This window comes from Clytia hemisphaerica, unplaced genomic scaffold, assembly GCF_902728285.1.
Source record: "Clytia hemisphaerica strain Z4C2 unplaced genomic scaffold, Clytia hemisphaerica genome assembly, whole genome shotgun sequence".
NCBI classification, from domain to species: Eukaryota; Metazoa; Cnidaria; class Hydrozoa; order Leptothecata; family Clytiidae; genus Clytia; species Clytia hemisphaerica.
Genome location: NW_027104185.1, coordinates 89,992 through 115,252, shown reverse-complemented (window position 1 = coordinate 115,252; position 25,261 = coordinate 89,992). Strand labels below are relative to the sequence as shown.

The window sequence follows — 25,261 nt, the reverse complement described above, 5'->3', positions numbered from 1 at the left end:
TAATGGAGAATAATAATTTGTAAAAAAATTAAATTCCTGTGTCCCATTTGAATTTTAAAGTCCTTTACAACTTTTTACTATACAGTCTGAAACATTATTATGAGGGTCACATTATAAAATTGCGATCATTTAAATTATTTTAAGTAGATCAAAAAAAAAAACGAAATGAAAAATGAATACCATATCCATCGAAGACATTTGTAATGAAGCTGAAGGAGTCATTCAACAAGAAATAATTACTGATAGTATTGATGGAAATCAGGATATCATAACAGTGATTCAAGTGAACGAGGAAGATGCCTCTCAAGAAACAATATCTTCCACACAAACTGATATTGGAGATTTGAGTGCACTTGCTACTGTTGCAGAATATGTACCATTGTTAAAAGATATTAATAATATTGCAGGGAATCAGTGTTATGACATTTCCGCAGCAAATATGGAGAATGAATCAACTGTTTTTGATGATCTTGATAATGACTCCAAGACTGAATCATTGGAAGATTCAATGGTTCTTTCGGAAGAATCAGCAAAGGATATGTCAGTTATGGTGACCCCTGGTGAATATTTTGTGACAACAACTTTTGATGAAATGTTACAAATTTTACAAGATTATTTTGATAGAACTGCAACAAAATTTGTTGTTCAGAAACGGACCAAAGACTTTGGATTGAAAGGTGAGGAAGTTATTGAGTTCAAAATGAACTCAAAATGAATTTGTTATTTTTAAGTTATGTCTTTGGTTAAACTTTAGGTTTCTTGAACCTGTTAAATGATACTTACAATGGATCTTTTTAACAACTTTCTCTACCTTCCCCGCAATAATATGTGAGCATTTTTGCTTTTATCAGCATAAGGGGAGCACCTGCTTGATGATAGTAACATTTTCATATTATATGTTTTCTTTTAATTGATCAAAACAATATTCAATTTCATTTAAATTGTATTTCTATATAGATGAGAATTTTGATCTGATGAAGCATCGCATACAATGGGAGGATACCAAGACTCAAAGTAACCAGTCTGAATATAGTTTTCTTCCATTTGATGGTGTACCGCATATCACTGTTGGGCACTATGTCATGCATTGCCAGTTCGGTTCTGATCATAACGCTCTACAGAAGGAAAAGAAAAAACTTCTAAGGGTAAGAATACTTTTTTGCTATAGGAAATTAAGGCTCCCTATGTGAAGAAATCAAGAATTTCTGTCTAACTATTTACTCAGGAGATTTTGGTGGCAGAGCAGCATGTATTTTGTCCTTATATAATAATGAAAGTAACAAAAATCCTTATAATGAAAAAAATATCTAATGAATGAAAAAAAAGTAACTGGTTATGGTTTATCTGGGTTATCATTAACTACTTTGGGACTCTCATATACTTGTTGGAGATAAATCGACTATAAATGAATTAGAAATCTTTTCTTTTTACCATCCAATACATTGAATAAAAAGCGCTCTTGGAATTGGTTATAGTTTTCAACAAGGGTTGTGATGGAAAGCCATCACCATAATACACTCGTACTTTTGATTTCAGGAAAAAGACGCAAAGAAAACTAGAAACGTAAAGAATCCTACTAAAAAGTGTGGATGTCCTGCTAAAATAAATATCAAACAAGTTATCAAGTTTCCAGAATTTAAGGTACTTCAAACAGTTTTTTGTTAATCATGAGATTTCAACTTAATCACTTTTGATGATATAGATAATGGAATGTACTGCTGGATATTTAAAAAAATTTCCCATAAACCATTGTTATTTTCTAAATCCATTTTCTGCAACTTTTATTCAAGGTTAACAAGAAGACAGAGAGACGAAAACGAAGTTGTGCTGGACTCCTCAAAGAACAGTATCAAAGGGATAAATCGAAAATAACTACTGAAATGTTCTTTATGGGTCGTCTACCTGTGATGGAAGAGCACAAATTCCATGAGTTACTTGAGGTCTTAATATTCTATCTATATTCACTTAAAAGATGAAGCCATCTTGATCGGCCAAAGTTTTCTCTACAAAACAAGTTTCAGAGTGTTTCATCTCTTGATCACAGACTAGCTATTTAAAAATTGAGTTTCAACAGTAATCCTGCATTCATTTACCAGGCCAGCATTGATTATATTTCTTAATTTTATTGTAGGGAAGAGAATTTGCAAAAGAAAACGTTCATCGAGATCTCATTATAAAAGCACAGGAATTGTATTTTTTGAACCGATCGATAACAGACATTGCAGCTGAACTACAAAGCTACGTTGTCAACGAATTATTTTACAAACAAGAGCCACCTGATAAAAGCCGAAGAAAGTATAACCCAACTACGAAAGATTTGAGAAACTATATTGGCAAAATAAGACAGTTAGAACGCTTCAATAAGGAAGATATCATAAGGATGGACTCTCTCATCTCATCTATTCATAAGGAGGAGAACAATACTAAAGTACTGTTTAACTCAGAACAAGAAAACATTCTTGACTTGCAGGACACTTCTTCGGAAGATGAGAATACACACCCAAATCAATTGGAATGTTTATCTCCCAGTCTTAACAAGAACAATCATCACATATTATCTTTTCTATTTTGTTATCAAACACAAGAACATCAAAGACTTTTGAAACGATATGGAGCTACTGCATTCCTAACAGAAGTTAACCCTAGTCTGACAGTCAAAAGAGCGTTAACTTTTAAATTCTTCGTCGTCTTTGTACAAACTAATGTTGACTTTCAACCTGTCGGGTTTATCGTGTTCAGTAAACGTCGCAATGATGGTTTGAAAGATGGCTTTTCTACCTTGAAAAATTGGAATTCATCATGGGCGCCTAAATACCTGTTTATTGATTCCACTGATGAAATGATCAACGCCTCAACTAAGGTCTTTCCAGGTCAGTGCTTGTTGTTGTTGTTGCGTTAACCCATTCTAAGTATCATTATTCCATAGTTTTTTTATTCGGGTAGGCTTAGAAACAGGGCGGCATGGGCGCTCCTAGGTTCAGACATATAAGTACAGAACTGAAAAAAAAATTATGGGATATTATATTATTCCAGTGGCACTTAAATGGGTTAAATGAAAAAAAACTTCGAAAAAATATCGAATCCCAACTAAAACAAATGGTTTTGCAGATTGAAGAAATAAATATTTCACTCTTTCACATATAATATAATAATTTGATGTTTGAGCTCAGCCTTACGAGAACTGGAAGGTTTTTAGGAACTTTCTGGAATGCAAGGCAAGGCCAAGATTTAAGTTTTTTTGCTGCAATCATTCTGTTTGACTTAACAAGAAAATATAAATTAAAAATAGATGATTAACCTTTAGACGTGCCCTATTTCCTGAACATCCATTCATGTGAAAGTCAATGGTTGGATTATTTGTTAACACCCTCCAACGAGTTGAGTGTCTTTGATGATGACATCATGGTGTTTTTAAGGAACATGGCTTCCTCCTTCTCCGAGAATTCTCTTTCGTTGGCTGCTTCTTCTCTTGAGGAAAGTAGTGTTTGGCTAAAATCCATCAATTTGAGGACATGGTTTCAATCAGAATGGCTACCAATTGCAAAGGTTATGTTTTAGAAGTTATTTCTTCGATTGTATGAAAACAGTTATAAAATCTTCTTTCTTTACATTTTGTGCTGATTCAATCCATACAAGTGTCATAAAACATTCTTGGAAATGTGTGGATACCTCCTGGAAAATGGCAAATTTGAAAAAAAAACTCTTGGAAAATTTGTTTTCATACCTTAAAGTGAACTAAAATTAGTCTTTTACCCCCTGGTAAAATGAAAAAAAACACTCTTTTAGACTTCCTCTCTAATAACCACATGGAAATGTTCGTCTACCCCCCCCCCTCCTTGTTTGGATACAAAATGGACAGGCCCAATTTCGGTTCATCAAACTTTGATATTGTTTTTTTTCCTCAGGCTTAATATTTCGAACTTGGTGATAATCTATAGAGATTGACTAGTAATTTTTCTACTTTAATTTGTGCTATAACAACAGTCTTTACAATTTTTCATCTCCAAACAGAAATGGGTTGGTGGATATAGGCCAGAAGATCTCTTCGTTTTCGATCATCTCAAATACGATTTAACGTCTTGCCTTCAAGTGTTTGTGGACTTGCTGAGTGATTCCACCAAAGGATGTTCTGGTTTTGTTGGTATGGTGGAAAGTCTCCATCGCATCACCGTCAACGAGGAATATGCAAAGTATTTTCATAATAAGTTTGACTTGAGTTTCTCTATTTTTTGGCTTTAAACTCTAATTTGATTCATCTTGTTGACCATGAACGAGTTTGAATTCAATTCCTTTTGTAAAGATTTATCATTGTCCGTATAAAAACCCTGGTCTGGAAGCTCATTGTTTTATAAACTTTTTGTAAGCTTTTTCCTATGTTTCCAAGTACTCTTCTTGGGATTGGTTTAAGATTTAATCTCATGATCAAAAAGTGAGCAAAATTTCTCTTTTTAAAGAACTTATCATATTAAAGTCTGTTCATGATCTGTCACCATAAGTGTGCAGTCTTATTTTTGATATTCATGACGTAATTTTTTATACGGAAACACCCGAAAAACAACGGGCGTTTGCCACTAGTTTTGAATTTGAACAATGAAACTGTTGGCAAACGCCCGATGTTTTTCGTGTGTTTCTGTATAAAAGAATACGTCATGAATATCAAGAATTTAGCTTTCATGAAAACCATGTCAATGAAATGAGAAAAAAATTCCCTTGAGATCGGTTTTGGCATGATAGCCAAAAAGTGTGTACGTTTATTGTGAATGGACTTAATTAATCTATTGCGCTTTTCCAAATGTTTGTAATCTCAGATACATCATACGTAACCGAGAACAAAATGATCTTGGCAACAAACTAAGGGTAGAAGAACATCTCACCGACGGCATGATTGGCATCCCATCATTCATTGCGAACCATTTGTATTCAACTTGCAAGGAAGCTTCTGAACAACAATTTGAAGTGGTAGAAGGTACACAGGTTGGTGTGTTTCATATCAATACTGATGCTTCTGAACCAGAGGTTGACAATGCTGCTGAAGAAACCAACGCTGAATCCGAACCATTGGAGAACGTAGTAGCTCCTAAACCAGAGAATGAAATTATCTTAGAACAAGACCAAGTAATGACTGCAGATTCAGAACAACTCCAACCACAAACAGAAAACGGAATCACAACTGAAGAATCTAACATTTTGTCAAACGTTCTTGAGAATTGTTTACTACAAACCATGGAAATACCCAATATGGAGGTCCTTCCTAATAGCTCGTCAACGGAGAACCCAAGCATGATCGCAGAAACAGAAGTGGTTGATTCTGACCCATCAGAATTCATTGCATCGAATGAGATTACTTTAGAATCTAATGTTGAGGTAAAAGAGACTTCGGTACAACAAGTGGTTTTTGCACAACAGATGCCTGAAGAAACCACTTTGTCAGAACAAGAGGAGATGGTCAATAGTCTCCATCCTCCTCATGTAGGAAAGCAAGAAACGATTGTACAGGATGCTAAAAAGCTGGGTACATCTACCCCTAAACCAGCAGAGAAAGCACTGCCTAATGATATAGAGCTGGCCTCGTTGGAACAGATTGACGATGAGAATTCGGTAGAGGAACCAAACAAAGAAGAGGAGAGTAAGGGATTATCAGAAAGAGAAGATCAACAAATTGACGAAGCAGTGAATAACATGAACGAATACACTGTCTCTTTTGGTGACTCCACCTCCTACCCATTCTGCACTTGTTCCCACTGGCAACAACATAAACTACCATGTCATCATATGTTTCATGTTTTCCAAGCAGTGCCGGGATGGGGATTCGATATGTTGAGTCCTGTATACCGAATGAACAATAAACTTCATTTCGATCATTCATGCATTGAAACTCATCAAAAATCCAAAATCTCACATTTGCTCAATAAAGCAGTCCAAACAAGCGAAGAGTTACCCTGCACTGTACAAACACCACAGAATCGAGATATTTTTCAACCAATCAGTTCTCTTCAGATGACTGGTCAACTTCATAGACAAGTATCCGACTTACTGTTTCATCTGAACAAATCTTCATTTTTATTTAAAGATATCGTGACGTACAAGCGATTACGTAATCAACTTACTGACCTCTTTAAAGCCTCTCACGTGACCCTGACTAATGATAATCCCTCAAAACCACCAAACGGACCAACCCACAATAACAGTGTTCTCACAACTTTAAAGAACGCAGGTTCGATACAAAGAGCTCAAAATATTGACCCTAAGAAAGTGAAAGTGAAAGTCGCACCCAGGGCAACGTCCTTGAACTTGACACAAGGAAATGCGGTCAATATCGAAGAGATTAATCGGCTTTTAGCGGCTGTTTCGCAACTTGTTTCTGAAGATGAAATCATCAAGGCTAATGAAGCCAACGCTATTATTGTCAATAACAGTGATATTCAAGAAACTTTTCAGGAAAGTTCGCCCTCTGAAAGCCTTACCAATATAAATGATGAGACTCAATCAAAGCTTGTCATCACCAGACAGTCGCCGGACAAATCAGCAAGTCCCATTTCCACTGACACTAATGATACTTCAATCTCCATCTCCGAAACGCCCACCACTATCGATTCAATAATAAACTTACAACCTCTGATACACCCCGGTATCAAACGTGACACTTCCCAGATTTTAACACAAACAGAAAATGACAAGATGGACGACCAGTCACTCAATAATAAAGTCTCCATATTAGAATATTTACCTCTGCTGAAAAAGAAATGTGTTACACCAGAGGACATTGCAAATGGTAAACTTGAACAACTCGCATCGCAAGAAGTTGCACCATTAACGAATTCAGATAATACACAGCTAGCTGATCCGCAATGTCAGATAGCTATTTCACAATCTTCAGAACCCATAATCACCGACCAAACATCAGTTTTATCACTTTTGAAAGCTCACTCAGTTACTGGACCAAAAGCTCCATCAATCAAAATCAATCCCAATAAAACTGGCAACCAATCAAATTCGAAGGCATCAGAAATTATAGTTAAAAATGTTGTAATTAAAACCGAAATTTGAACTGAGAGCTTGAATTTATATAGTTTTAGTTCATTGGTTTTCTAAATAAAGAGCCTTGAATGGATAGCCGCTCCATCTATTCATACATATTACGCTGTTATGCTAACACATTTTTAATTTCTAATACAATTTGAAAGCTCTGTACAGAAGCAATATCGAGAAAAGGGTTAATTAGCTCGTATTTTTCTGACTAAGTTTTTAGGATTTATACTGTATGCCTGACTGTAGACTAGATCTAGACTAGATTCTATAAGCTTTGGTTTCTAGTCACGGGATATTTTCATAATAACTTTGAGAAATATTTCAAACATTTTTTATTATCACATTTGTACAGCTTTGTTATTGTGTTCAACTTTTCAAATATATTTCTAGTTCTTCATTTTTTGTTTCACACACTGTAAGTACAGACCTGACAATTGATATTTTAATTACTTTAAGTCTCTATTGTCTAGTTTGACGCTCCCCAAATTTGCAGAAGTCCTAATTATACACTTTATTTTTTCTTGAAGATAGAGATGTTTCAATACATTGTGTCTAAAAATGCTCATTATATTTCTTCTATTTTTTCAGTGTTAACTAATACAAAAATATATTAAAAAGATAAATGTACAAATATCTGAAAACTTGGTGGCTATCTTTATTGGAATGAATGATATGTATCTTTAGTTGGGAACACTGCATAAACAGTTGGATTTGAAGCTGCATCTCACAACAAGGTATGTCTTTTTCCTTACCAGTATTCTCACATGTCGATCACGCTGTGAGCGGTTAGCAGGACAGGTGTATTAGTGTAAAATGGAATTTACAAATCAAATTTTTACTAAGACATATTATGCGATCATCAGATTTCATAAAGAATGCCATAAGAGCGACTACCAGTGCACAAATATATACAAACCATCCAATGATATAAGACCAGCCCTATTCATCAGAAGTATAACTGATAGAAACCAGGTTTGTTCATACAAACAACTGCTCCCAAAAATGCCAACGACACTAATCTGACATCGAAATTTTTCAATAGTAAAAGCGAACACTTGAAATATATAATCCCAGTTGCCAGTAAGGTGAAAGTGATCAATACACACGATAACAATTTAATCTTTCGATTTAATCTTTCAACATCTCCTATGACTTAAACCTCAGTAACTCGGATAGATCACGGAAATATCCTATGAACTATAGTGTGAATGGGCTGTGAGTGTTCACAGAGTCGATTTACTTGGATAGTGCAGAAATCTAGGACTTTTAGATAGTTTTTATTGTTCTCACGGGTCCATGTCCAGCAAGCTTAGCTGGCTCGAAGATCCGTGAACTGGACGGAACATTGGAAGGAGCGGACATTCGAACCGTGAATCCCTGGTTTGTAGCGCTGACGCCTTACACCACTTGGCCATCGCTCCTTCAAAGGTTTGAGCACCTACTTTTCCTTTTTTTCAGAAACGAACTGCATAGACTATGGAGGTCAATGATTCAAATGCCTCCTCAGAAACACCAATCACTCCAGAGGAAACCTCTCCATCAGAGATAACCCCTCCATCAAAGGAAACCCCACCATCGGAGGAAACCCTAGTATCTGAAGCGTCAAAGGAGGAAGAAACCCAGATACAATTTTTAGTGGAAACTGAAGCTAACCAGCAATCCTCTGAAGAAGTAACTGCTAGCTTGGTAACAACAACTATTGATTTATCAGGAATTGCTCCAGAGGAATCACAAACTACACAAGATGGGTCAAGTTCGGAGCAAAATTCTCAAACAAACGTTCCACAGTCTGATGAGATTGAAATAGCCGTTGCTATGGTCCACGGTGGTGTAAATGAATCCTCCACTGCTAACGGAGACGTGACAACGTTACAGCAGAACGTCGTTAATGATAAGGCAACGGCTGCCGAAGACACCTTTGATGATACGGATTGTACGTATGTTGTTGCGCGGACGCACAGCGAGTTACGTGAAGCTATCCGTCTGCACGCTGAGGCTACGGGAGCTCAATTTTGTATGTCTAAACGTACGAAGGGCTTCGGAAATGAAAGTAAGCTATATTCTTGTATGCTCTTAACGTTGTTATAATTTCATCGTATATCTAAAGACGTTTTCATGGATTTCACCATGACCAACGCTTACCTTGTTTTCAAAATATTGCTCTGGTAATTGACTTATAAAATTAACACTCGAAGGATTTAATCACCTTGGTAATGGTTTTCCACTTACGATTCCCACTTAGGTTCCCAGGTTCCCCCATCCCACTCTTCCGGTATGCTGACTATCTATTATATATGGTTGTATGATAAGACTATGCCAATTTAATTTGTTGTTTCATGGGCCAAGCTACCCAAAAAAGAGAATCGGTCGGCAAAAAAATTAGAATAAGAAGTAGAATTTAACCTATAAAATCTCCTAAAAAGGCAGCAAAAACTACTACATCTTGACAAAAAAGCAAAATAGAAAATAAAAAGACACAAAAAGGTAGAATGAATGTATAAAATGAAAAATTGAACATAAAATTCTCAAAGCATTGGAAAAACTACCAAAATTTTGAAATTTTTTATGCTTGTCGGTCGGGCCCGTAAAGCAACCAATCACACAATTTAATTTGTTGTTCTACGGACAGATCGTTAGAAAAATATGGGTCGGTCGGTCGGCAAAATAAGAATAAATTTTTCATTTATCAGGGTTGGTAAAGTACCGAGAAAAAATTGGTCTCGCCTATAAGGAAAAGAAACTAAATATTATTATTATTTTTTCCTTGGCAGAATTAACAGAGGTTCAACTGAAAGGTCATGATATTCGATGGAACGATCCTGTCAAAATGCGAAATGCAAAAATTCGTCATGAGTTCTTCAACTTTAATGGTGTCCCTTTCATGAGTATTGCCAACATGGCGATGAATTGTCAATTCGGACACGGCGAAAGTGAACAAGTCTATCTAAAAAGAACAGCTAAAAGGGTGTGTATTCTACTTGTTTTAACCTTCCCCTTTTAAACTTTGGCCTTTGAAAACAAGGGGTTTTTATTACTTTCATGGTCTTCTTGAGTTTCATGGTTTTTTGGATGATCATAATTCCGGACATACAAGACAAACAGCCTAAAAATGTGTTACAGTGAATATCTGGGCGAAAGAAGTATCGGAAAATTACGATATAGGGTTTTTAATTCTACATCGGTCATTTGATACCAAGTCTGAATTCTTTCAGACGAGCACCATATTTGAAATTTAAAATTCGGTTATTTAGCGTAACTAAGATCGTTAGTTTGAAATTATAATAGTTATCTTCATTTTCTCTACGCAGTTGGCGAAAGACGTCAAAAGGCGCTCACATAAAACGCCCTCTAAGAAATGTGGATGTCCAGCTGGTATTTGGGTTCGACAGGTCATCAAGTTCCCCCAATTCTTCGTAAGTTTGAAAATTTATTTCGCTTTTTTGGACCTACCTGGAGGTCTATAAATTAACCCGTGTACGTTCGTTCGTTAGTAAGTTACCAATTTTGCTTGTGATTGACTGTTCAATTTTTCTGACTTTTTGCACAAAGATGTGTCATCATAAACCCTCCAATGTGACGATTGGTTCGTTTCCTGGATTATCTCAAATTCTATCCTTAGTTCTTTCTGGTGTCTTGTTTATTTTTCTGTTGATTAACCAGGTAGGTCAATATATAAGTATCACCTGTTAAGTCTCTGTTACTTTGATAACACGCGTAATTAAAAATCAATCAACTTTTATAACATGTAATATTTTCAAAATATTCTGAAATCTTGGCTTGGATTCTATTTCCCAAGAACCAACATCATTAAACCTCAAAGTAAAACGTTTTTTTTGGAGGCTATGATATGATATGACACGAGTACTCAGTAAGTGATAGGGTGATTAAATACTAATAACAATGGTGAGAGGTTGGCAATTCATGATATGCACCACTGAGAGTCTTCTGAGAACTTTTTCCACCCAATACGTCACTTTTTCTATTGTTTAAGTGACGTATCGGGTGGAAATTTTTAAAAGCTCTTGGAAGGCTCTCCTGTGTTGCATATCATGAATATGCAGTGGCATTTTGTCAGCTCACATCTACATTCCTGTCTCATTGACCAAGCATTGCTTCCGTTTAATTATCACAGAGGACACTTTTTAGCATCGGTTCACTTAGATTTAAATTTTGGGAGAGTATTAAAATAATGACACATTCATGTTATTATATTGTTGAGTTCCTTTTGTTCCGTTAGAAATTGAAATTCAAAATTTACAAATCTTGGAAACAGAAAATAATTTGAAGTGATCAAAGTGATCATAAAAAGTGAGTAAGAAAGAAGAAACAAAGAAAAGTTTCAGAAGGCTGAAAGAGTTCCAATTAAAAAGGCTGAAAGAGAAAGTTTAGCAAAGAAGATTTTTAAAATACATTACAAATATTGTCGTTTTTGAGTTAAAAATCCATTAAAAATGCGCTACTGATAATTTAGTTTTTGTAGTGTGGATCGTAGGGGTTTTTGCCTTCTGGTTCGGTCTTATATTTTCCTTCATACAAACAAGCGTTCCATTTCTCGTTGAATTGTAATCCTTTTGGACAAGCGATGCATCCGACAGTTTGTCCGTGGAAGCAAGCGACGTATTGGTGTGGGTTGTGATCGTCTTCAATGTTTCCACTGAAGTGTGGTCCACGGGCTGGGCATTTGTCTGGGCATTCGAAGGTGGTGGCTGGTTCCCATGGTTTTGTGGTGACACAGTCGTCGTATTTGTTGTACAAGCATTGGTTGCATCCTTCGCTGAATTCCAAAGACAATGGCCAGCAGGCTTGACAGTAAGCTAATCCGTTGGAGCATTGGACAAAGTAGTTACGTCTGTATTGGCCATAGTAGTAGTATTCGAAGTTTCCGTCAGGTTTGCCTTTGCACAAGGAGTCTGGGCATGGGACAGCTGGTGGTGTTGTTCCAGTTACTTTGGTGACTTCCAAAGCATAGGATGCTAGAAGAGATGAAAACTGTTGAGAACTGTTTCTTAAAAAAGACTATACAGAGACTCTACAATAATAATTTGAAGTTTAAGAATGTTTTTCACAGAAAAAAGAAATGTTTTTTTTGTAGAGAAACTTACCAGCGACGAGAGCGAGGAGAATGAAAACCTTCATGTTGTTGAATTGAGAGATCAGATTATCTTTGAAGAAATTGATGATAAATCTCTGGTGAAGATGAGCTTTTATACTGTTCTGGTCGTTTGGAAGATTTCCTGTTTTCAAAGGAACATGTTACATAATTGGTGAACCCCTGTTGTCGAATTGTTTGACAAATCTTTTAATTGAGATTTCCCTTCAAAACAACATTCCTTAGTAAAGGATAATAGTATTATATTGGGACCGAGCAGAAATTATACCGCTGAAAGTATTTTTAGGAAACAGAATCAACGGAGACATGAAGGTAATGATATAACATCCTCCCTCAATTAAGAATCTACCTCTATTTTTACAAGATAATTGTGTGGTAATTAATTACCATGTTTTGTTAAAACGTCTGCTTTATTTACCGCCATATTATATTGTTTGGATTTTTTTGTATGTCCAATATTCGTGGTTCCTGAATTCCTTAGTTTTGAAAGTAAGGTGTTTTTTTCTCGTTAGAACTAGACAAGGAGCCTTTTTATTAATATTTAGTGCTTAATTGTATGGGGAGGATCACTTTGCAAAAGAGTTACCTCAATAGCATTTAAAAAAATTTTCCTGAAAAAGTGTCAAATCGTAATCAAGAAAATTTCCCCACACAATCACTTGATGATAATAATTTGAATCTTTTTACAGGTTTTTGAAACCCGTCCAAGGGTCGATATTCAAAACTTCAATTTGGTACTTTGCAATACTTTAATGGGATAAACTTTCGCAGATATTAAATTTCGTGGATTTGGGTGTCATCCGCGAAAATCCGCCAAATTAAGTCCTAATGGAAATTTGGAAGGGCCTCATCCGCGAAATTAAGTACCCGCAAAAAATTTGAAATCTTTCTTCGATCCGCGAAAATTTTAAATTTCTATGCATGCTATTACGAGTTTTGATTTGTCATTTTTGCTAGGTTTCTTCTCATACTCTAATGAAAAGAATAATCTTATAATTAGCCACTAAAGGTCTGCGAATCAGACTACTCAAACCCCGCTTTGAAAAAAATCTCTTCGTTATTTTTCGAATTTTCAAAATTTTGAGAGAAGTTCTGTTTGCAAAATTTGGAATCACTTTAGAAAGATTAGATCAGAATCATGATCCGCAAAATTACGCGTAAAATCAGGGAACTTCTCATCCGCGAAATAATTAAGTCCCCGCCAAATTTTCAAATTTCGTGTATAGGCCCAACTGCGAAATTTTATCCTATTAAAGTAACAAAAAAACTGGAAATTACCTCAAAAAAGGGAGCATGGTAACAAAATGATTGAGACTTTTGAAAGGAGAGGATGAATCTATCCTTTTCTAGTTGCAGGAATGTATACATCTCCTATTTCCAAACTTTCATAACAATAATGATAAAAATAATAATCAGTATTTTTCAAAGTTGAAAAGTTCGAATACCTAGTTGTATTGTGAATAAAGGCATATTATCACCTTATGATCCTACTTTTAAATCGAATAAGCAATTCTTTTCTGAAATATAAACATTTTCAATTGAAAGTAAAAGCTGAATAATTCTTGGATTAAAAGAAAACATCATAACGGAGGCTTGCATGCATCCAACAGGTTATCCTAATTATCAGATTTGTCGAACAATTCAACAACAGGGGTTCACCAATTATGTAACATGTTCCTTTGAAAACAGGAAATCTTCCAAACGACCAGAACAGTATAAAAAGTTATCTTCGACAGAGATTTATCATCAATTTCTTCAAAGATATTCTGATCTCTCAATTCATCAACATGAAGGTTTTCATTCTCCTCGCTCTCGTCGCTGGTAAGTTTCTATGTTCAGCAAAATATTTCTTTTTTCTTAAACTTACTTCAACTTCAAACTTTAAATTTATAGAGTCTCTCGTAGCCGCCTTTTCTCAAGACGACACGATTTTCTTTCATTAAACGAACACCCTTACATTTCCAGCATCCTATGCTTTGGAAGTCACCAAAGTAACTGGAACAACACCACCAGCTGTCCCATGTCCAGACTCTTTGTGCAAAGGCAAACCTGACGGAAACTTCGAATACTACTACTATGGCCAATACAGACGTAACTACTTTGTCCAATGCTCCAACGGATTGGCTTACTGCCAAGCCTGCTGGCCATTGTCTTTGGAATTCAGCGAAGGATGCAACCAATGCTTGTACAACAAAAACGACGACTGTGTCACCACAAAACCATGGGAACCAGCCACCACCTTCGAATGCCCAGACAAATGCCCAGCCCGTGGACCACACTTCAGTGGAAACATTGAAGACGATCACAACCCACACCAATACGTCGCTTGCTTCCACGGACAAACTGTCGGATGCATCGCTTGTCCAAAAGGATTACAATTCAACGAGAAATGGAACGCTTGTTTGTATGAAGGAAAATACAAGACCGAACCAGAAGGCAAAAACCCCTACGATCCACACTACAAAAACTAAATTAACAGTAGCGCATTTTTAATGGATTTTTCAACTCAAAACCGACAATATTTTTAACGTATTTTAAAAATCTTCTTTGCTAAACTTTCTCTTTCAGCCTTTTTAATTGGAACTCTTTCAACCTTCTGAAACTTTTCTTTGTTTCTTCTTTCTTACTCTATTTTTAAGATCACTTTGCTCACTTCAAATTATTTTCTGTTTCCAAGATTTGTAAATTTTGAATTTCAATTTCTAACGGAACAAAAGGAACTCAACAATATATAATAACATGAATGTGTCATTATTTTAATACTCTCCCAAAATTTAAATTTAAGTGAACCGATGCTAAAAAGTGTCCTCTGTGATAATTAAACGGAAGCAATGCTTGGTCAATGAGACAGGGATGTAAATTTTAGTCGACAAAACAAACCACACTATAGAAACTAAACAGTAGCGCATTTCAAATTTTTGGACCTACCCCGGTGGAGGTCCTATAAATTAACCTGTGTTCGTTCGTTGTTCGTTCGTTCGTCCGTCTGTTACCAACTCTTCTCAGGATTGAATCATAGGAATCTTTTGATTTTTGGTACAAAGGTGCAATGGTGGTGGCCAAAATATGACGGAGCCCGATTTTCGAAAAAAAAAATTTTGGGCAAATTTTGGCCAAAAAACGGCTAAAAAATGATTTTTTTGTATGAAAGTAGGGTACTACTATCATAGGTAAAAGATGGCTCAAGCAGATTTTTGCAAAAAAATTTTGTTGGCTCAAAAAACGCATGTTAATCTATAAGAATCACTATTAATAAGAATACATCAATGTTCTTAGTCAAATTACTCAATTTTTTTATGAGATAGATGTTTCTTTTTGCTCATGAGGGCTTACTTTTAGAGAGTATGTGTGTTTAGATATGAAATTTTGGTTGCTTGGCGGGTTTTTATAGAAAAACTGGCCAAATTCGATGTTTTTTATAAGAACATTATCAATTACTTAGGTATTAGCTTTTCTCGAGATTGGCTCTTTCATTCTTTATGATTTTTTACACAAAGATGCATAACTTTAAACCCTCAAATGTGACGGAGCCCGATTTTCGAAAAAAAAAATTTTTTGGGCAAATTTGGCCAAAAGAAGGGTTTTTTGGACTTTGTGAAATATTGGATCATTGTTTTTTTCTGATTTTTTGCATGAAAGTAGGTAAAAGATGGCTCAAGCAGATTTTGGTAAAAAAAGAATTTTTCAGCTCAAAAACGCATCTCTATTTATAAGAATCACTAATAATAAGCATACATCAATGTTCTTAGCCAAATTACTCAATTTTTTGATGAGATAGATGGTTTTTTTGCTCACAAAGTCTTGAATATGAAAGATTATTTTAAGAGCATGAAATTTTGGTTTCTAAACGTTTTTTTATAAGATAAACAAACGACTAATTTTAATAGATCGTCACTATTTGTGTTCTGAATGATTGTTTGACGGTCATGCTCACGTAGATATCAATTATATATATGTTAAATGCATAACCAGGTAGGTCCATAAAAGTATCACTTGTTTAATTGTAAAAGTGAAAGTAATTTCAATTTTTAAAGAAAAGTTGCAAAATGAAAAAGAAACTCAATCACTGTAAAAAATATTTTGAATTTACTCTATCCTGCTACGTTTTGGGTGAAAATTGTTTACTGTGAATTTAAAGATTACACTTAAAAAATCCTATGTTATGACCACCACCACCCATAATTTTCCTTCTGACGAAGCTCACATGAGTTAAAAATTAATAGGGTGGAATTCATATGCACTGGAGTCTCCAGAACTCGAACCTCTGTTACTTGAATGTCTACTTATTTTGAAAGGTTTTTTCTTGTCCTTTAAGTTAACAATGCCTTATGAATCGTCTCCCCGACTCAAGATATCCTCGACTCTAACATATTTGAGTTCTCCGTGTTTTTCGAGTTTCGGAATAAAAATTTCATTGAATTTTTATTCGATGGAAATTGACTAATCAAACGCTATGAAGACCTTTCCTTGACACTATTTCCGGCTTCATTAAAACTAAATTCCTACCATATTTGGCTAAACTAATTCACGAGGCTTTTTAATAATTTGCACATACCAGCTGAAAACCGAACTTACTTGCCCCTGTGGAAACGACTCCTTAAATTAAATATTCATAATTTGGCCTTTTTTAGAAAAATTTTGAACCTCAGTGGAACACATATTTTTACGTCGGTCGACAAGCGTGATTGATTTCCGAGATTTAAACCATAAAAACTTAAAATATCGCAAAATTATCCTTCAAGACCCTGGAATGCCCTGCTCAATTGTCTGTGTCTGAATTTTTTTCCCTCTGACTACTTTTTTGGCTACTACATTGAATGTATGTAGTTGTATGTCCAACATTCGGGTGCTTGTATCATCAAATTTTTAAGTTTTGAAAATGAGGGGTTTTTCCTTCAAACCAAGCTTTTTTGGAAGGAGCCTCTTTATTTTGTGTTTAACTGTAATGGGAGAATCACTGTGCAATTTTTCGTGAAGAGTTACCCCAATACCATTTAATGATAAACATCCCCCTCCTGTTATGAAATTTACCTGAAAGTGAAACCTTCATTATCCTAGCAGTATTTAGAAAAATTACTTAACAATAATGATTCAAATCTTTTTTAAATCAGGAAATACAGTTGATGCTCTTTAATACACCTTTCCCGAATTGTTTGGTTTTTTTCGAAGGTCTTCAAACCATATTGAAAACTATATATTTGTATTCCTCCTATAAAGACAAGTGCATGCTGAAAATTTGAACTCTTTTTTCTATCAATTTTTATGACTGTTTTTGTTCAAGGTGAAATCCCTTATAAAAACTAAAACATACAGCCCGGCCTCGTTTCCATGTAATTCTATTGTTTATAAAGAAATTTCAAATCAAAATAACTCAAGAACCGGAAGTGCTTTTTTCATAATTCTTTTTTTATTTGTTTAGTTTTGCGACATACAATTTTATGAAACTAAATAGAAACATTCAAACATTAAAACAAAAAAGTCAAAAAGCCTAAATAACAATTCGGGAAAGGTGTATTCGACGTTTTACTATTCGATAGGCTCCATTATTCGATGAAATTTTAAGTCCCCGTCAACAAGAAACTATCATGAACGATGCTCCTTTATTCGATGAAAATCCAATATCCCTTAAAGATCGAATTAGAGAGCGCCAACTGTAGTTTAAATCAACTTTTCCAAAACCCGTCCAATGGTCGTCCATATTCAAAACTTCAATAAAGATCCTAAGGTATCCCGATTTGTGTTGACCTATCAACAAACACTGATTATATACCTACTGATAAAAAAATGGAAATCTTCCTCGAAAAAGGGGCCACTGTAACAAAATGATGGAGACCTTTGAAAGGGGTGGACGAATCTTACATTTCTAGTTGCAGGAATGTTTACTTCTCCATATTTCTAAACTTTCAAATCAAAAGGGAGAATTTCCCTATTTTCAATCTATCTACTATTTCTGAGGTAACTTAAGTGTGGTTTTCACTCGTGAGCATTTTGACAAACTCAATAGTTTCCAAAGATGAAAATTATGATTACCTATGGGAGTTTGGTAATTTTTTCCGATTCGAAGAAAGGCATATCATTCCCCTTACAGCACTATAACGTAGGCACTGTTGAAATATTCGTTAAAAAGAATGCTGGATCATAAAAAGATTCTGATAATCCATTGAAAGTATTATTCTGACCAAAAACTTGTAAATTGAATAACCGATTCTTTTCTGAAATAGAAACATTATCAATTGAAAGTAAAAAGCTGGATAATTCTCGGATTATAAGAAAAATCATAACGGAGGCTTACATACATCCAACAGGTTATCCTAATTATCAGATTTGTCAAACAATTCAACAACAGGGGCTCACCAATTATGTAACATGTTCCTTTGAAAACAGGAAATCTTCCAAACGATAAGAACAGTATAAAAGCTCATCTTCGACAGAGATTTATCATCAATTTCTTCAAAGATATTCTGATCCCTCAATTCATCAACATGAAGGTTTTCATTCTCCTCGCTCTCGTCGCTGGTAAGTTTCCTTGTTCAAAACTTTTTTCTTAAACTTACTTCAACTTCAAACTTTAAATTTATAGAGTCTCTACATAGCCTTTTTTGTTGAGAAACCATATGTTTCTTTCATCAAACGAACACTCTTACATTTATAGTATCCTATGCTTTGGAAGTCACCAAAGTGACTGGAACAACACCACCAGCTGTCCCATGTCCCGACTCCTTGTGCAAAGGCAAACCTGACGGAAACTTCGAATACTACTACTATGGTCAATACAGACGTAACTACTTTGTCCAATGTTCCAACGGATTAGCTTACTGTCAAGCCTGCTGGCCATTGTCTTTGGAATTCAGTGAAGGATGCAACCAATGCTTGTACAACAAATACGACGACTGTGTCACCACAAAACCATGGGAACCAGCCACCACCTTCGAATGCCCAGACAAATGCCCAGCCCGTGGACCACACTTCAGTGGAAACATTGAAGACGATCACAACCCACACCAATACGTCGCTTGCTTCCACGGACAAACTGTCGGATGTATCGCTTGCCCAAAAGGATTACAATTCAACGAGAAATGGAACGCTTGTTTGTATGAAGGAAAATACAAGACCGAACCAGAAGGCAAAAATCCCTACGAACCACACTACAGACAATAAATTATCAGTTGCGTCTTTTTAAATTTTTTAATTGTAAAAGTGAAAGTAATTTCAATTTTTTATCGAAATGTTGAAAATGAAGAAAATCAATCATTGTAAAAAATATTTTGAATTCACTCTATCCTGCTCCGTTTTGGGTATATATTGTTTTACTATGATTTAAAAATAACTTCGACCCTTCGAAATTTCCTATATAGCACAAAGTTACAAATTGATCGTGGGATGAAACTCAAGAAATTTCATTTGACTATAAAGGAAAATCAGCCGATCAAATGCCAGGAAGAATTGTTATTTCTAGCTTTGGGTTTATTAAAACTAACTTAGCCTTTAAAGTTTCATATTTGGCTAAACTAATTCACTATGATTTACGAAAAAAGAACTTGAAAAACCGAACTTATCGTATTGGTATTCAGTAGCCTAGGACACAACTCAATTTCAAAGTAAATATTCATATGTATATTCATGTATGCCTTTTTTAGGAAAATTTCTGGAAACTTTTGAACCTCAGTGGCACACACATATTTTTCGGTCGACAAGCGTGATTGCTTTCGAAATTGATACCATAAAAACGTGAATATTGCAAACTTCTTGTCCGAGGAATGGCCCATTGATCTGTCTGTGCCTTATATATTATGTTTTCTTTCCCATCTGAATACTTTTTTGGCTACTTCAGTCAACTCTCTCTAGTTCGAATCTCCATTATTCGAATCTCTGAATTTCTGAAATTCGAATTAAAATATTGATCCCCTCAGCTTAATAGTGGTTTGAGTAACTTGAATCTTTCTCTAATTCGAACAAAATTTTCGTCCTTGAAAATCGAATTAGAGAGTCAACTCTACTAAAATTAGTTTTTCTCAATACTTCTCCTTCTTGACTTGTTTCAGATGAAGAAAGACACGGAATACAAGCGAAGAGAAATGGTGCGTAAAATCAAACTTGCGTTGAAAGAAAATTTGGAGTCAGTGGAAGCAGAATTTTATTATATCGGAAGGCTACCTGGTGTATCAAGACATCGCAATCATGAAATGCTCAAGGTATGTAGCTTTCTTGGTATGAGAATGCCTTCTGAAGATAAGCTTGATATGTTAAAGTTTGTCTAAACACAATACTCCATCTCATCGGCGGAATATTAGTCGTAAATTTTTTGGAGCGAATTTTGGTCACTTGTTGAAAATTCTGTCAAAGCTGCTCTGAAATTGCTCGGTAAATTTAATAACCCACTATATTTTGGTCACATTCTCAGGTATGATGATACACTTTTGAACAGACTGATGAAGCGACAAATTTGGCTACTGTTTTGCTAAGAATTTCCGTTACCTTTAAGGGGACTGGTGAAATGCCATTTTTACTGAAGATTCTCAAAAACCCTTTGGAGTATGAAAATATTTCGGCAAAAAGTGGGTGTCAACCGCGAAAATTATGCAAATTATGCAAAATGCGCCAATTGAGTACCCTCGCACCGCGAAAATTAGTTCCCATAAGGTAGATTCGTTTACAACAGATTACAGTTTAGTTGCATGGCCAGAATAGGATTCTTTTCAATCCTCAACCAAAGCCATAGACCAAAACATTTGAAATTTTAAATGGGATCATGGTTCAAGTTTGAAGAAAAACGATTTTTTCAAAAACCAGTTTGCTGCAAAGGGTCTTATCATGGAATTTTTCATCTACAATTTTCAGGGAAAAGAAAGATCGAGAGAACTCTTACACAAAGAGTTACGTATCATGGCACAAGAGATGAGTTTTAGTAATTTTCGCATCAAACACATTCAAGAGAAGATCAATAACCATGTTATCAACAACTGGTTCTACGGTCAAACACCGCCCTCCAGTGATAGTACAAAATATTTCCCACGTGGTGGCGTGATCAGGTCCACCCGCGAACGCCTTTTCAAAATGTGTTTTTTCAGTGACGAAGAACTGTTGAGGCTAGACGAAATAATAGAGAAGCTAAAAGCCGACAACCCGACGGATAACATCTGGATGGAGGTGAAGCACGTCCGGCAACAAGACGACGAAGATGATATTTACTTAGATGCTGAGGATCTGAATCTTGAAGATACTGAAGAAACACCAAACAAGAAATTGAAGAATGATAAAAAGATGAACCATCATCAGTTCCACACTTTCAATTTCGTCTATCAAAACACGTGGCAACAACGCATGTTACATCGGTATGGGCGTATTGTATTCATCACCGAAGTCAAACATAACAAAAGTGCCGTGCGTGCTTTGACCTTCAAGACGTATTTACTCATGGTGCAGACGAACGTAGATTTCCAAGTGGTTGGTGTAATCATGCATAGTAAGATTAAAGGAGGGACGTCTCTTAGTGAATGTTTGGAGCGCTTCAAGAGTTTCAGTCTTCAATGGGTACCAAAGTATTTCTTTGTTGATGTCAGTGAACCTATCTTCTCATCCATCGAAACCGCTTTCCCAGGTAAGAGTATTTCCTCCATTTGTTGATCAGAAGTTTTGTTCCAGGTACTAACACTTACGTTCCTTATAATCGAGCCAAGCTTATTATCCTTCATTAGTTTTAAAAGGAGCTTTCTTCAGTGTTTTCAAATAACCTACGATGTTTGAATTTCATTAACTTGCGGTTACACGATCGAATTTTACCTGCGTATTTGAAGTGAAACTTGATTAACAAAAACGTTTTTAACCGTCTAATTTTTGGCTTTAGATGCTGAATATTTTCTGGGACCGGCACAATGTCGTGACAAATGGATTTCTTTCCTCGAAACACCGAGCAACGAGTTGAAGGATCATTCGGAAGAAATCTTGACGTATTTGGATCAAATGCAGAAATCTTATACCAAAGATATTTTGACTGCTTGTGCGACTGTGGTGGAGGCTAGTGAGGTATGGAAAGAATCGGCTGTTCTCAGAGAATGGTTTCAAACAGTATGGCTACCGCTTGCCAAGGTATGAGTTTTATTGTTTTGTTACAATAGAGATGTTTTGAGTGTTTTATACTTTTACGTGACAACCTTTAACGCATCTCCTATTTACTCTTCTTACACAGCATTATAAAAATGAAGAAAGAACAACTTTTTCTGCCTTCCGCGTTTCACAAACACAAATGTTAAGAAATTCTATTGTTCATTCTGCTTCGTCAGCAAGATATTTCTAGCCTAAAAAGGATATCTCGAACCTACCAGAGAACGGCATGTTTCTAAAATAAAGACTTAGAATTATATTCTTCGAAGTAATTTCGCTTAACGTCAGTAGACCCTGTCAAAGCAAGATGCAGAATCTCGTTCTTTATAAAGTCTGTCACTGAAGTATGTAAAAAAAAAAAAAGTAGACAGAAAATGCAATCGGTAATCATTGTCTTTCAACCTTTCATATAAAAATAAAACAAACGTGTAAATACGGAAATGTTTTATGTATGTTTTATGCATCAACTATATGATTGATTATTTCCAAATCGGAAAATCCAAATGGGAAACACACAAACCGGAAGTATCAATCAACGATAATCACTCTCTGTAATTTATCATTTTTTTCAGCGATGGGTTAGCACGTACCGACCGGAAGACATTATTGTATTGGAACACGGACAAGATACTTTTGATGACATCGTGAGAACGTATTCTGAACGTATCTCTAACAGTACGTTGCCACAAATGCAACTAGGATTCTTTGCGTTATTGGAACGTATCGCTAGCCCCGAGACAACAAAGAAACAAACGGATAGGTAACAACGACTTTTTTTCCGATAAATGATTATATGTGTTTTTTGTCAATTACAGTTGACTCTCTAATTCGACGTTCTACTATTCGATACGCTCCTTTATTCGATAATATTGAAAGCCACTATCAATAAGAAAGACTCATAACGACGTTCTACTATTCGATACGCTTCCTTATTCGATGAAAATCTTATTCCCTTTGAAAATCGATTTAGAGAGCGTCAACTTATGTTTTTGTAAACGTTCGAAATTTCTTAAATTCTTTAAAACCACTCTAAAATTTGGTAATTTTATGATGCACATTCTAGTGTCGACCGGTGGTCCCTGTTTGGAGACTCAATTATAAAAAATGTAATGCTAGGTTGTTTTAAAGAATGCAAGAAATTTAGATATATAAGAAGGCTAATATGATTTCCTTATGATTTTCAGTGTTATCTGATAGTATTGAACGAAAACATTTCGAATCACTAAACAAAGCTTTTGAATTTCCAGGTACTTTTACTTGAACAAGGCGCTTCATACCGAATGTCGTCACCTAGAATCGGCAATGCAAATTGAAGAAATAATTGGCATACCTCTTCGACTGATGCCGACGTTCCGCAAATTGAAGATCTTGTACGATGAAAGCGATTTCTCGCAAATCGAAGAACAACAAACGGGTGTTTTCAAAGTAGTTGAAAAATCAGAAGATTTGTTATTGGAAGAGTTGGTTAGTTTTGGTGGAAACGTCACTTTCCCATCATGCACTTGTGCATTATGGCATCAAGCCAATCTGCCATGCGTTCACATGTATGCTGTTTTTCGATCGCAGACCATGTGGAAATACGATTCGTTAAGCGCTTTATATCGCATCAATCCTCTATTGGATTTCGATTATTCGTGTATCGATGCAGATAGTTTCTCGAAGAATAATGGTAAAACGATTCACGTGCACCACCTGTTCCCTGAGTCTAAACCCACCGATGAAGAAGAAGAGGAAGAGGATGAGCCACTTGCGGTTTTATTGAAAAATCAAAACAAGTCAGTTTTCAAAGAGTCCAGTAAGATTCCTGAAAGCTATCTTGGGAAATTGAAAGAACTGAAAACTCAATTGTTCGCTGTACGCCATGCGTTTACTGATGCGTCATATCAAAAACACCTGCAAGCAGATCTCCTAGTTTTGATCAATCAGCTCGAAAAACTTGACCAACCAGATCAGGACGATGCATTTGGACCGTTACTCGCAAAGAAAAAAACGAATAATAAGAACACTAGTAATACGAAAACAACAGCAGCGGAGAAGACCAAAGCGACAGTTGATAACAAGGAGAATAGTCTACGTCAAACACCCATTGAATACGTCTCTATGGCTTCGTTTAAAAAACCGGGAGATGCTGCTAACATTTCGACGCCTGCAAAGGTTTCCAGCTCCACATCTGCAAAGAAGACTACACCTTCACCGAGTACGCAACAAACTACAAAACCAATCTCTATTTCAGCAGTAGTTTCAAGACAGACATCAAACGCAAAAACAAAAGCCAGTAAACGCCCGAACACCAAACCGACGAAACAAACATTAACTTCGGCACCTGTAGTTCCGGCAAAGTCAATCAAGCTTGCGATTTCTGATGACAAAAAAGATGATAATACAGAAACAAAGAAAATTGTCAAAGTCTTGAAAAAAGCTGTAAAAGATGTTCCGCCCGAACATATAGAAATTGAATACCCGGATAACAAGGACAGTGAATCTTGACTCTTAACACTTTTTCTTTTCCTTTTTCGATTTTAACCCAAAGCTTGAAATTTATCTTTCTCGATTTGTACATTTTAGCATATTATTAGTTAGTATTTATTCGTATCCATTTTACGTCAATTTTCATGGTTTTGAAATTTCATATAGATTTTTTGACTGTTTTTTATCATTCTTTTGACGATAATTATATTGAAATTATGATTAATTGTGATCAAAATTACTTGCATGTCTTTTTCAACATTGAAATTAAATCCTTCTTGGCACACCTTCAATGTGCGAACAATTTTGTAACTAGTCGACGATCACCATTAAGCACCCTCCAGACGAGTTAATATCACTTTTATAATAATAGTTTTAAAATTTTTATAGGTTAGCATAACACTGACGCATATGAAAGACTTCGCTAGAGAGATTGATGTGTTGATCTCCGTGTTAAGCATTAAGACTCGTATACTTTTTATCGAATTTCATCCATGAATTATTACACTGAAGCACTGAAAAATATTACTGTATCTCTAAATTCTTTTAATCTCT

The 25,261-nt window shown here is 35.5% G+C and overlaps 5 protein-coding genes across 5 annotated transcripts; 4 read left to right on the top strand and 1 right to left on the bottom strand.

Annotated features, from left to right (window-relative positions):
* The first annotated feature begins 121 nt into the window (after positions 1 to 121).
* LOC136814842 (uncharacterized) lies at positions 122 to 7,482 on the top strand. Its single transcript, XM_067071270.1, has 8 exons — positions 122 to 677; positions 958 to 1,145; positions 1,537 to 1,641; positions 1,791 to 1,940; positions 2,132 to 2,870; positions 3,305 to 3,546; positions 4,012 to 4,190; positions 4,809 to 7,482. Exons 1-8 carry the CDS (start codon positions 173 to 175, stop codon positions 7,045 to 7,047), a joined length of 4,347 nt encoding a protein of 1,448 aa, XP_066927371.1. The 5' UTR covers positions 122 to 172; the 3' UTR covers positions 7,048 to 7,482.
* Positions 7,483 to 7,613: 131 nt separating this feature from the next.
* LOC136814869 (uncharacterized) lies at positions 7,614 to 24,947 on the top strand. Its single transcript, XM_067071294.1, has 9 exons — positions 7,614 to 7,763; positions 8,488 to 9,079; positions 9,801 to 9,994; positions 10,338 to 10,442; positions 20,182 to 20,331; positions 20,978 to 21,737; positions 21,984 to 22,225; positions 22,813 to 23,000; positions 23,488 to 24,947. Exons 2-9 carry the CDS (start codon positions 8,506 to 8,508, stop codon positions 24,725 to 24,727), a joined length of 3,453 nt encoding a protein of 1,150 aa, XP_066927395.1. The 5' UTR covers positions 7,614 to 7,763; positions 8,488 to 8,505; the 3' UTR covers positions 24,728 to 24,947.
* On the bottom strand, positions 11,405 to 12,215 carry LOC136814870 (uncharacterized). Its single transcript, XM_067071295.1, has 2 exons — positions 12,132 to 12,215; positions 11,405 to 12,002 (listed from the first exon to the last, which is right to left on the bottom strand). Exons 1-2 carry the CDS (start codon positions 12,163 to 12,165, stop codon positions 11,497 to 11,499), a joined length of 540 nt encoding a protein of 179 aa, XP_066927396.1. The 5' UTR covers positions 12,166 to 12,215; the 3' UTR covers positions 11,405 to 11,496.
* LOC136814833 (uncharacterized) lies at positions 13,864 to 14,861 on the top strand. The gene is made up of 2 exons (XM_067071261.1): positions 13,864 to 13,960; positions 14,105 to 14,861. The coding sequence occupies exons 1-2, from the start codon at positions 13,927 to 13,929 to the stop codon at positions 14,608 to 14,610; spliced, it is 540 nt and encodes a 179-aa protein (XP_066927362.1). The 5' UTR covers positions 13,864 to 13,926; the 3' UTR covers positions 14,611 to 14,861.
* On the top strand, positions 18,558 to 19,375 carry LOC136814832 (uncharacterized). The gene is made up of 2 exons (XM_067071260.1): positions 18,558 to 18,655; positions 18,792 to 19,375. The coding sequence occupies exons 1-2, from the start codon at positions 18,622 to 18,624 to the stop codon at positions 19,295 to 19,297; spliced, it is 540 nt and encodes a 179-aa protein (XP_066927361.1). The 5' UTR covers positions 18,558 to 18,621; the 3' UTR covers positions 19,298 to 19,375.
* Positions 24,948 to 25,261: the final 314 nt, after the last annotated feature.